The sequence below is a fragment of the Mustelus asterias genome, chromosome 15 (genome assembly GCF_964213995.1).
Source record: "Mustelus asterias chromosome 15, sMusAst1.hap1.1, whole genome shotgun sequence".
Classification (NCBI taxonomy): domain Eukaryota; kingdom Metazoa; phylum Chordata; class Chondrichthyes; order Carcharhiniformes; family Triakidae; genus Mustelus; species Mustelus asterias.
This window is the reverse complement of record NC_135815.1, coordinates 62,995,634-63,007,868: the sequence shown is the minus strand read 5'-3', so window position 1 is coordinate 63,007,868 and position 12,235 is coordinate 62,995,634. Positions and strand designations below refer to the sequence as shown.

Below are 12,235 nucleotides of genomic sequence, written 5' to 3'. Positions count from 1 at the left end.
TTCAGGTCATGACCTCTTATCAGATGAAAGGTCACAACCTGAAACGTTGACACTGTTTTTCTCTCAACAGAAGCTGCCAGATTTGCTGAGTCTTTCCAGCATTTTCTGTTTTTATTTTAGATTTCCAGCACCTGCAGATTTTACTTCAGAATTCTCAAACAGGTGGGCAGCAATTGAAAATCAATTTTTACGAAGAAGTTCTGGATGTACAAGCTGACAAGTGTTCTCAATCTCCTATCTTTACAGTCAGTTCCACCTTGAAGTTGAAGAATGTAAAGGTTCTGCCTTATGAAACGGGACTGAAAGTCCTCTGGGAGCCACTGCAAGATCTATCCAAGAGATTTGTAAATCATTACACCATTGCCTATGGTAAAACTCTGCAAAACCTCAAGTTCATCCAAGTGGAAAAAGACAAACAAACTTTTATATTAGAGGATGTAGGTAAGTGGGTCACTGACATCTTTTGTGACGTGAAGTGGAGATATCAGCCATACATATTTGAATTCCTCAGATATTTAAGTTTTATTAGCAGTGCAAATGAAATGATTTGGCTTTCAGTTCAGACTATTAATTTCCTGAATTTTTGATGATTTACTGATGTAAGCCATATGTTCCAGAGCCTGGAGAAGTGTATTTTGTGACGGTGACTGCAGAAGGCCACGTTGGAGTGCACAGACCCAGTCTTGTAGCTGGTAAGTTGCATGTTATGCTGATCCATCAATTGTTAATAGCAAGAAAACATGAGAAAAATAAAACACCTGTTTCTTGATGAATTTTGCATCTAGCATGTATTTAAGTAAACGCTACTTCATTACAGCTGCTCTGACTCGTGCAATATTTGCTTACCTATGTCTGAATAATACTCAATTATGTTACTCTGCAGAAAAATAAACTTGATTTAGTCTGCTCACCAAGATAGCTCATAGTATATAGGTGACTGAATTGGGTGAATGCTTACATCCATTCAACACCAATAATTATGCTAAGGAAGAACTTGCATTGAATCACATCATGAAGACATTCCCAAAGTGTTTACAACAGTCCAAAGATGTGCAGGTTTGGTGGATTGGCCATGATAAATTGCCGCTTAGGGTCAGGGGGATTAACAGGGTAAATACATGGGGTCACACAGGCCTGGGTAGGATTATTGTCAGTGCAGACTCAATGGGCTAAATGGCCTCCTGCTGCACTGTAGGGATTTTATGATTCTATGATTGCCCACAAAGAAAAAGGGTGGTACTGGCAAATCTAGAGCTCCCTGGTTATCCAGAAGCATAGAGTGTTGTAAGATAGCAAAGAAAGCTTGTGCCAGTCACAAAAAGCTTAATACTGTAGAAAGACTAGAGGATTTTAGAAAGTATAAGAAAGTAAGAAAAGACTGGGAAAACAAAGAGGATATGATAAAACATTGGCAGGCAAAATCAAAGAAAATCCTAACATGTTTTATCAGTGCATTACGAACAAGAGAATAGCTAAGGAAAGGAGCCTATCACAGATGTATGTGGTAACTTGTGGGTTGATGCTGAAGATGTGAGCAGGACTCTCAATGAGTACTTTGTCTCTGTCTTAACTAAGCAGAGAGACGATGCAGATTTTCTGGTTACAGAGGAGGATGGTGAAATATTAGATACAATGAGCATAGTGAGAGGGGAAGTAATTGAGGGACTGTCATCCTTGAAGTTGGACAAATCACCAGGGCTGGATGGATAGTATTCCAAGCTGTTAAAAGAAGCCAGGAGAAAATAGCAGATGGGTATAGATAGAGTGAATGCAAGCAGGCTTTTTCCGCTGAGGCGAGGGGAGAAAAAAACCAGAGGGCATGGGTTAAGGGTGAAAGGAGAAAAGTTTAAAGGGAATATTAGGGGGGGCTTCTTCACGCAGAGAGTGGTGGGAGTGTGGAATGAGCTGCCGGATAAAGTGGTAAATGCGGGGTCACTTTTAACATTTAAGAAAAACTTGGACGGGTTCATGGATGAGAGGGGTGTGGAGGGATATGGTCCAAGTGCAGCTCAGTGGAACTAGGCAAAAAATGGTTCGGCACAGACAAGAAGGGCCAAAAGGCCTGTTTCTGAGCTGTAATTTTCTATGGTTCTATGGTTTGAGTATCTTTTTCCAACCCTCATTCGATACAGGAGAGGTTCCAGAGGGCATTGAAAGTCTAAGAGCATTGTACCATTATTTCAAAAGGGTATGAGGGGATCGATCTGAAATTATAAGCCAATCAGTCTGACTTCAGTGGTGGGCAAATTATTAGAAATAGTTCTGACAGACAGGACAAACTGCCACTTGGGCATGGATTGAACATGGATGGTCAGCATGTTTTTGTTAAGGGAAGATTGTGTCTTCCCAACTTAATCAAATTTTTTGAGGAAGAATTCATGTGGGTAGTGCAACGATGTTATATACATGGAATTTAGTAAGGCATTTGACAAGGTCTCACATGGCAGCATGCGTATGGCATGCTTGCCTTCATCAATTGGCACATAGAGTATAAAAATTGGCAAGTCATGTTACAGCTGTATACAAATTTAGTTAGGCCACATTTGGAATATTGCATATAGTTCTGGTTGCCACACTACCAGAAGGATGTGGAGACTTTGGAGAGGATGGAGAAAAGATGCCTCAACCACCAATTCGAATGATGTCCAAAGAAGTCCAGAGATGTGCGGGTTAGGTTGATTGGCCATGCTAAAAATTGCCCCTTAGTGTCCTGAGATGCATAGGTTAGAGGGATTAGCGGGTAAATATGTGGGGATATGGGGTGGGGCCTGGGTGGGATTGTGGTCGGTGCAGACTCGATGGGCCAAATAGCCTCTTTCTGCACTGTAGGGTTTCTATGATTCTATGAAAAGGTTTACCAGGATGCTGCCTGGTTTGGAGGGTGTTAACAACGAGGACAGATTGGACAGACTTGGTTTGTTTTCACTTGAATGTCAGAGTGAGGGGCGACCTGATAAAAGTTTACAAAACTTTGAGAGGCATGGATGGAATGGATAGGCAGAATCTTTTTCCCAGAGTAGAAATGTCAGTTACGAGGGGACATTGGTTTATGGTTAAAGGGGGATGTGAGAAGCAAGTTTTTTTACGTAGAGGGTGGTAATTGCCTTGAATGTGCTGCCAGAGGAGGCGGTAGATTCAGATACAATAGCAAAATTTAAGAAGCATCTTGACATGAATAGATGCGAATAGAGGCAAAAGGTCTTTACTTTAGAAAGGTATCACGTGCCGTCACAGGCTTGGTGGGCCGAATGGCCTGTTCCCATGCTGTACTGTTCTTTGTAATGCTAGAACTAGTGTACAGTTCTGGTCCACACATTACAGGAAGGACATAATTGCTCTGGAGAGAGTGCAAAAGAGGTTTAGAAGAATGTTGCCAGAGCTTGAAAATGACAGCTATGGGGAGATATTGGACAGACATGGGTTGTTTTCCTTAAAGCAAAGGAGTCTGAGGGGTGACCTAATTGATGTCTGCAAAATTGAGGGACCTAGATAGGGTAGACAGGGTCAATTACCCGAGGCAGAGATTTAACATGATTAATAGGAGGATTAGAGGTGACATGAAAATCTTTTCCACCCGGGAGCGATGGACATCTGGAATTCACGCCTGAATTGGTGGTTGAGGCAGATCCAGGTACCTTTGTTTCCTGTGCTGTACTGTTCTTTGTTCTTTGAAATGAATTCATTTCAAAGGTACCTGGATCTGCATCTGAAGTGCTGTAACCTGCAAAGCAATGGACCAAGTGCTGGAAAGTCAATTTAAAAGGAGCAGCTAATTTTTTTCTCTCTTTTCGTTGGTGCAGACACAATGGGCTGAATGGCCTCTTCCTGCAACCTTAACCTTTCTATGGTTAGTGATTCTTTCTCAATAGTGGCATACCTTTGTTTAGTTTCTACGAGGGCTCCTGAAGCAAAACAGGCAGATTTCTTACTGGTAAGATGCAGATGGATGAGAACACTACTGAGGCCCAGAGAGGAAGTGGTTGTGGCTACAATAGGCAACACAAGCTCATTGTGCACCAGGACATCTGAGGAAACTAGGTGAGTTTTGATAGATTGAAAGGTTTTGAGTAATTCTGTCCCCCAACGCCATTATTGGCCCTTCAGCAGTGAGTATGGCCAAGTTTAGGAATAAGCTTTGCCACTTGGTTTATCATCCTCAGGAAAGGTTAATATCAGTGGTAAGCGTTGGCTGGGGAAACTCAGTATTGGCCTTTATTTTCTGAGGATTGACCTTAATACTGTGCCATTGGATAATGTGATGAAGAAATCTTCAGTAGTTGATGGTGAACTCACTTGTCATTCAGTATGAGGCCTGTTTCATGAAGGTTACTGAGGACCTCTCTTACCTTGCAGTCATGTTTGGCTCGTTTGGCTCTTTTACAACAATGGATAAGGATGTCATCCATATCACCTTGTTTGCCCTCAAGGATTGTTCACATGGTACATCAAGATATCTCAGTGGCAGACAAAATGCTGAAAGGAAGGCAGTTAAAGGGTGATGAACATTGTCAGGAGCCTCTATTCCCTGCTCAGGAGTATTTGAAAAAACCCACTGTTCACATCAAGCTTCGTAAAAGGATGCTCTGGCAAGTTTGGCCAAACTGTCATCTACTGACACCATTGGTAGACCTCTTTATGTGGCTTTGTTAAGTCGCATAAGATCCAAACAAAGCCAGAGGTGGCCATAGGGCTTGGGAACAGTGACCAGACCTAAACACCAATGGTTTGGTTGTGTGACCAGGGACATTTTGCCTCTGCGTAACATGAAGTCAGGTCCCTCCTTAGTCTTCAGCGACACCTAGGAGTGAACAAATAGATACGGCATCTGAGAGCAGAGAAATATGACAGGGAGTCTAAAACTAGAGGGCATAGGTTTAAGGTGAGAGGGGAGAGATACAAAAATGTCGAGAGGGGCAATTTTTTCAGAGAGTGGTGAGTGTCTGGAACAAGCTGCCAGAGTTGTTAGTAGAGGCGGGTACAATTTTGTCCTTTAAAAAGCATTTAGATAGTTACATGGGTATGATGGGTATAGAGGAATATGGGCCAAATGCAGGCAATTGGGACGAGCTTAGGGTTTTTAAAAAAAAGGGCGGCATGGACAAGATGGGCCGAAGGGTCTGTTTCCATGCTGTAAACATCTATGACTGTATGATCTTCAGCTTCCCCAATCCATCAAAATGTTGTGGAAATTCATGGCAGAAAGTGACCTTGGTGCTGGATGGGAGAATCTCATTGACTCTTTGTGTGATGCTGAGCTGTACACAAGCATTCTTGCCAAGTAGGAAAATGGTTTGAACATAGAACATAGAACAGTACAGCACAGAACAGGCCCTTCGGCCCACGATGTTGTGCCGAGCTTTATCTGAAACCAGGATCAAGCTATCCCACTCCCTATCATCCTGGTGTGCTCCATGTGCCTATCGAATAACTGCTTAAATGTTCCTGAAGTGTCTGACTCCACTATCACTGCAGGCAGTCCATTCCACACCCCAACCACTCTCTGCGTAAAGAACCTACCTCTGATATCCTTCCTATATCTCCCACCACGAACCCTATAGTTATGCCCCCTTGTAATAGCTCCATCCACCCGAGGAAATAGTCTTTGAACATTCACTCTTTCTATCCCCTTCATCATTTTATAAACCTCTATTAAGTCTCCCCTCAGCCTCCTCCGCTCCAGAGAGAACAGCCCTCGCTCCCTCAACCTTTCCTCATAAGACCTACCCTCCAAACCAGGCAGCATCCTGGTAAATCTCCTCTGCACTCTTTCCAGCGCTTCCACATCCTTCTTATAGTGAGGTGACCAGAACTGCACACAATATTCCAAATGTGGTCTCACCAAGGTCCTGTACAGTTGCAGCATAACCCCACAGTGCTTAAACTCCAACCCCCTGTTAATAAAAGCTAACACACTATAGGCCTTCTTCACAGCTCTATCCACTTGAGTGGCAACCTTTAGAGATCTGTGGATATGGACCCCAAGATCTCTCTGTTCCTCCACAGTCTTCAGAACCCTACCTTTGACCCTGTAATCCACATTTAAATTAGTCCTACCAAAATGAATCGCCTCACATTTATCAGGGTTAAACTCCATCTGCCATTTTTCAGCCCAGCTTTGCATCCTATCTATGTCCCTTTGCAGCCTACAACAGCCCTCCACCTCATCCACTACTCCACCAATCTTGGTGTCATCAGCAAATTTACTGATCCACCCTTCAGCCCCCTCCTCTAAGTCATTAATAAAAATCACAAAGAGCAGAGGACCAAGCACTGATCCCTGTGGCACTCCGCTAGCAACCTGCCTCCAATCCGAAAATTTTCCATCGACCACCACCCTCTGTCTTCGATCAGACAGCCAGTTACCTATCCAATCGGCCAACTTTCCCTCTATCCCACCCCTCCTTACTTTCATCATAAGCCGACCATGGGGGACCTTATCAAATGCCTTACTAAAATCCATGTATATGACATCAATTGCCCTACCTTCATCAACACACTTAGTTACCTCCTCAAAAAATTCAATCAAATTTGTGAGGCACGACTTGCCCTTCGCGAATCCGTGCTGACTATCCCGGATTAATCCGCATCTTTCTAAATGGTCATAAATCCCATCCCTAAGGACCTTTTCCATCAATTTACCAACCACCGAAGTAAGACTAACCGGTCTATAATTACCAGGTCATTTCTATTCCCTTTCTTAAACAGAGGAACAACATTCGCCATTCTCCAGTCCTCTGGCACCTTCCCTGTGGACAGCGAGGACCCAAAGATCAAAGCCAAAGGCTCTGCAATCTCATCCCTTGCCTCCCAAAGAATCCTAGGATACATTTCATCAGGCCCAGGGGACTTATCGACCTTCAGTTTATTCAAATCTGCCAGGACATCCTCCCTCCGAACATCTATTTCCTCCTGCCTATTAGCCTGTAACACCTTCTCTTCCTCAAAAACATGGCCCCTCTCCTTGGTGAACACTGAAAAAAAGTATTCATTCATCACCTCGCCTATCTCTACTGACTCCATACACAAGTTCCCACTACTGTCCTTGACCAGCCCTAACCTCACCCTGGTCATTCTTTTATTCCTCACATAAGAATAAAAAGCCTTGGGGTTTTCCTTGATCCGACCTGCCAAGGACTTCTCATGTCCCCTCCTAGCTCTCCTAAGCCCCTTTTTCAGCTCATTCCTTGCTAACTTGTAACCCTCAAGCGACCCATCTGAACCTTGTTTCCTCATCCCTACATAAGCTTCCCTCTTCCTTTTCACAAAACATTCCACCTCTTTCGTGAACCATGGTACCCTCACTCGGCCATTTCCTCACTGCCTGACAGGGACATACCTATCAAGGACACCCAGTATTTGTTCCTTGAAAAAGTTCCACTTTTCATTAGTTCCTTTCCCTGACAGTTTCTGTTCCCAACTTTTGCCCCCTAATTCTTGCCTAATCGCATCATAATTACCTCTCCCCCAATTGTAAACCTTGCCCTGCCGTACGGCCCTATCCCTCTCCATTGCAATAACAAAAGACACCGAATTGTGGTCACTTTCTCCAAAGTGCTCTCCCACAACCAAATCTAACACTTGGCCCGGTTCATTTCCCACTACCAAATCCAATGTGGCCTCACCTCTTGTCGGCCTATCCACATATTGTGTCAGGAAACCCTCCTGCACACACTGCACAAAAACTGCCCCATCTGAACTATTTGACCTACAAAGGTTCCAATCAATATTTGGAAAGTTAAAGTCCCCCATGACAACTACCCTGTGACCCCCACACATATCCATAATCTGCTTAGCAATTTCTTCCTCCACATCTCTATGACTATTTGGGGGCCTATAGTAAACTCCTAACAAAGTGACCGCTCCTTTCCTATTTCTAACCTCAGCCCATATTACCTCAGTGTGCAGATCCCCCTCGAAGTGCCTTTCCGCAGCCGTTAAACTATCCTTGATTAACAATGCCACTCCTCCACCTCTTTTACCAGCTTCCCTACACTTACTGAAACATCTATACCCCGGAACATCCAACAACCATTCCTGTCCTTGTTCTACCCACGTCTCCGTAATGGCCACAACATCGTAGTCCCAAGTACCAATCCACGCCCCAAGTTCATCTACCTTGTTCCGGATGCTCCTTGCATTGAAGTAGACATACTTCAACCCACCTTCCTGTCTACCGGTACCCACCCTTGACCCTGATACCTTCCCCAATACCTCACCACCCTCACTGACTTCTGGACTGCAACTCCTTTTCCCACTCCCCTGACAAATTAGTTTAAACCCCCCTGAAGAGCCGTATCAAATTTCCCTCCTAGGATATTGGTACCCCTCTGGTTCAGGTGCACCTCGTCCTGTTTGTACAGGTCCCACCTTCCCCAGAATGTGTTCCAATTATCCACGTATCTGAAACCCTCCCTCCTACACCATCCCTGCAACCACATGTTTAACTGCACTCTCTCCCTGTTCCTCAACTCGCTATCACGTGGCACCGGCAACGTACCAGAGATGACCACATGTTTTGTCTTGGCTCTCAGCTTCCAGCCCAGCTCCAGAAATTCCTGCTTTAAATCCCCGTCCCTTCTCTTACCTATGTCGTTGGTACCAATGTGTACCACGACTTGTGACTGTTCCTCCTCCCCCTTCAGAATCCGGAAAACACAGTCTGAGACGTCACGGACCTTGGCATCCGGTAGGCAACATACCATCCGTGAGTCTCTTTTGCTGCCACAGAACCTCCTATCTATCCCTCTAACTAACGAGTCCCCAATAACTATTGCCCTCCCGCTCTGCCCCTTACCCTCCCGAGCCACAGAGACGGACACAGTGCTGGAGATCCTCTCACTGCGGCTCACCACTGGTATGTCATCCCCCTCAACCATATCCAAAGCGGAATACTTGTTGCTAAGGGGAACGACCACAGGAGATCCCTGCACGGACTGCTTCCTCCCAGCCCCTCTCACCGTCACCCATCTGTTTTCATTCCTCGGAGTAACTGTATTCCTAAAGCTTCTGTCTATGGCCACCTCTGCGTCCCTAATGATCCTAAGTTCATCCAACTCCAGCTCCAGTTCCCTAACACGGTTTTGGAGGAGCTGCAGATGGGTGCACTTCCCACAGATGTAATCAGCAGGGATAATGTCGTCGTCCCTCACCTCAAACATAGTGCAAGAGGAACATAGCACTGCCTGCACATCCATCCCCTCTAGATACCTTGCCAGTACCAGGTAGAAACAGCAAAAATGAATTAAGCTCACCCCTGCTCGCCCTTTCTGCCTAAGCCCTGTGAGCCAAAGCCTTATAGCTCACACTCTGCTTCCCACTCACTCCCCTGCCCGCTCCCGACGCTGCCCGCTGTATACTGCAGCCTACCTTTTATACTTCGTGCGCTTAAAAAACCCTTCCCAGACGCCTTAGCAGCCCACTTCCGGTTTTCACTTTAAACTTAAGAAAAATACTACTACAAAAGTAAAGGCCAAAAAAAACACACACTAGCTGACTAATTAAATAAATAATTAATTCAATCAATCTCTCACCAGCACTCCTGCCTCCAATCACTCCCTCTCAGCTTGCTCCAGTGGAACAATGAGTTTGGTTGCAGATAACAAAGGGTTTCTGTGAACTATCGGCTCTTATGGCACAGTGTGGTGGTAACGTTACCCTTAACATTTAGGTTTGTTTGAACAGGCTCCTGGAGTTTGAGTGGAAGCTTGAAGGGGGATTGTGCGGAGCCATGCAAGGTGATCATCCAGTGCAGATACCCCTGTGCCTGTGTTAGGTTTGAAGCGTGTTGAGACAGTAGCATGTTGTAATTTTTTTCCATTTAAATAATAATCCAATTTGCTATTATTTCTTCCAAAGTGAATAACCTCGCATTTGCCAACGTTATACTCCATCTGCCAGATCCTCGCCCACTCACTCAGCCTATTCAAATCTCTCTGCAGACCTTCCGCTTCCTCCACGCAATTCACTTTCCCACTTATCTTCGTGTCGTCAGCAAACTTTGTTACCCTACACTCAGTCCCCTCCTCCAGATCATGTATGTAAATGGTAAACAGTTGAGGCCCCAGTACCGATCCCTGCGGCACGCCACTAGTCACCATCTGCCAACCAGAAAAGCACCCATTTATTCCAACTCTCTGCTTCCTGTTCGATAGCCAATCCCCAATCCACGCTAACACTTTACCCCCAACTGCGTGTGCCCCAATCTTCTGCAGCAACCTTTTGTGAGGCACCTTATCAAATGCCTTTTGGAAATCCAAAAACACCACATCTACCGGTTCCCCTCCGTCAACCGCACTAGTCACATCTTCATAAAAATCCAGTAAGTTCGTCAAACACGACTTTCCTCTCATGAATCCATGCTGCGTCTGCTTGATCGAACCATTCTTATCCAGATGGCCTGCTATTTCTTCTTGAATTATGGATTCTAGCATTTTCCCAACTACAGACGTTAAGCGAACCGGCCTGTAGTTACCCGCCTTTTGTCTAGTTCCTTTTTTAAACATCAATTGAACAGCTGATAGAAGTAACCAGTGCATCTGAAATGCACCAGTGTTTTGTGGTGGACATCCAGAGGAAGAGAGTACAATAGATTGAGGCCTGATGTTGGTAATGTAAGTGATCATAAGCGTTATTACATCCATAAGAAAATTACCACAATGGGCACACAAGGTAATATGTTGCAGAGGACACTAATGAATGGAAAGATGTAATGATTGTAGGGTGTACAGGCTATACTACTGGTAAATTTAAATTTGGGTTGAATGTTCAGGATGATGAATGAGAAAGCATGAAGTCCATGGACTGGAAGAATGGATTGAACATTTGGGCAGTGTGGAATAAGTAGTGATGGTGAATCCTGAACATCAGAAAACAATTAGAAACTACAGGAAAATAGTTCAAGAGGAAGGTCTCGCACAGTAGTCCCCACAGACATAAAAATGGAGATAGAAGCCATAGCTTAAATAGATCAGACAATGAAATAAAAAACATATCGCAGTCACAGAACAAAACCTGTCAAGATCCTCATCGTGTTTTGGTGGCTGCCAATAAACTTGAGAATAAATAATGGGAGAGACGAAACCGATTCAGATCGTTGGATAAAATTTGAAGTTTATTCTGAGCTGCCAGACAAAGATCAGCCAGCTTTATCACACATTGAACCTTGCAGATGGGATTTAAGGTTAAACTGAAGTTAGTAGGTTTTAAAGAGAAACTGAGTGGTGCAGATGTTAAAGTGAACTCTCCCATAGCTGGAAATGTAATAAACATCTACTTGGCTCTTTCAGTCACATTCATGGAAGCGCACATCAATTGACAAAAAAGGCGCATTTCAGAGAGGAGTGTTTCTGAAACCATCTAAGGAAGCAGCAGATGTGGAAGGAAAACCATTGAAACTCAAATGTGTCTGTGACCTGCATAATGCTTCCAGATATGGTATTTTGTTTTGCTGAAAATAGGATGTGTTCAGCTGAAAGCAAATCCGTCAAGGTTTCATTGGTATCACAAAGGAAGTTTTTGAGGCATCTTCATAGAATAGAATAGAATCCCTACAGTACAGAAAGAGGCCATTCGGCCCATCGAGTCTGCACCGACCACAATCCCACCCAGGCCCTACCCCCATATCCCTACATATTTACCCACTAATCCCTCTAACCTACACATCCCAGGACACTAAGGGCAATTTTTAGCATGGCCAGTCAACCTAACCCGCACATCTTTGGACTGTGGGAGGAAACCGGAGGACCCGGAGGAAACCCACGCAGACACGAGGAGAATGTGCAAACTCCACACAGACAGTGACCCAAGCCGGGAATCGAACCCAGGACCCTGGAGCTGTGAAGCAGCAGTGCTAACCACTGTGCTACCGTGCCACCCATGATGCATAATGCACGTTAATGATTTCTTATGAGATGGTAATTTTGAATTTGTAAAAGTTTCCATTCATTCTATCTGCATAGAAATAATGACAATTTTCTCAAATTCATATTATTACTTATGAGCAAGGATATAGAATGCCCTTTAGCTAGGTAGTCAAGAAAATAAGAAATGTTTTTAAAAGTACATTAGTTTCAGTAACACTGACTCTTTGAGAGACTGGATATATGATTTCATTTCACCTATCGGAGAGATACCGAAGCCACAATAAGTTAAATTGGTGCTGCCATTGGTCTGCGTGGGTTTCCTCCGGGTGCTCCGGTTTCCTCCCACAGTCCAAAGATGTGCGGGTTAGGTTGAT

The 12,235-nt window shown here is 44.4% G+C and overlaps 1 protein-coding gene across 3 annotated transcripts in view; it reads left to right on the top strand.

Annotated features, from left to right (window-relative positions):
- Positions 1-12,235, top strand: part of fndc1 (fibronectin type III domain containing 1) — a 291,318-nt gene that overhangs the window by 55,960 nt on the left and 223,123 nt on the right. For all 3 annotated transcript variants that reach the window (XR_013499658.1, XM_078229984.1, XM_078229982.1), the window contains exons 2-3: positions 247-441; positions 618-692. Coding sequence is in view for 2 of the 3 variants with exons in the window: in XM_078229984.1 (XP_078086110.1) it covers positions 247-441; positions 618-692 (270 nt within the window). In the remaining variant the exon portion in view is untranslated. The remainder of the gene's footprint in view (positions 1-246; positions 442-617; positions 693-12,235) is intronic.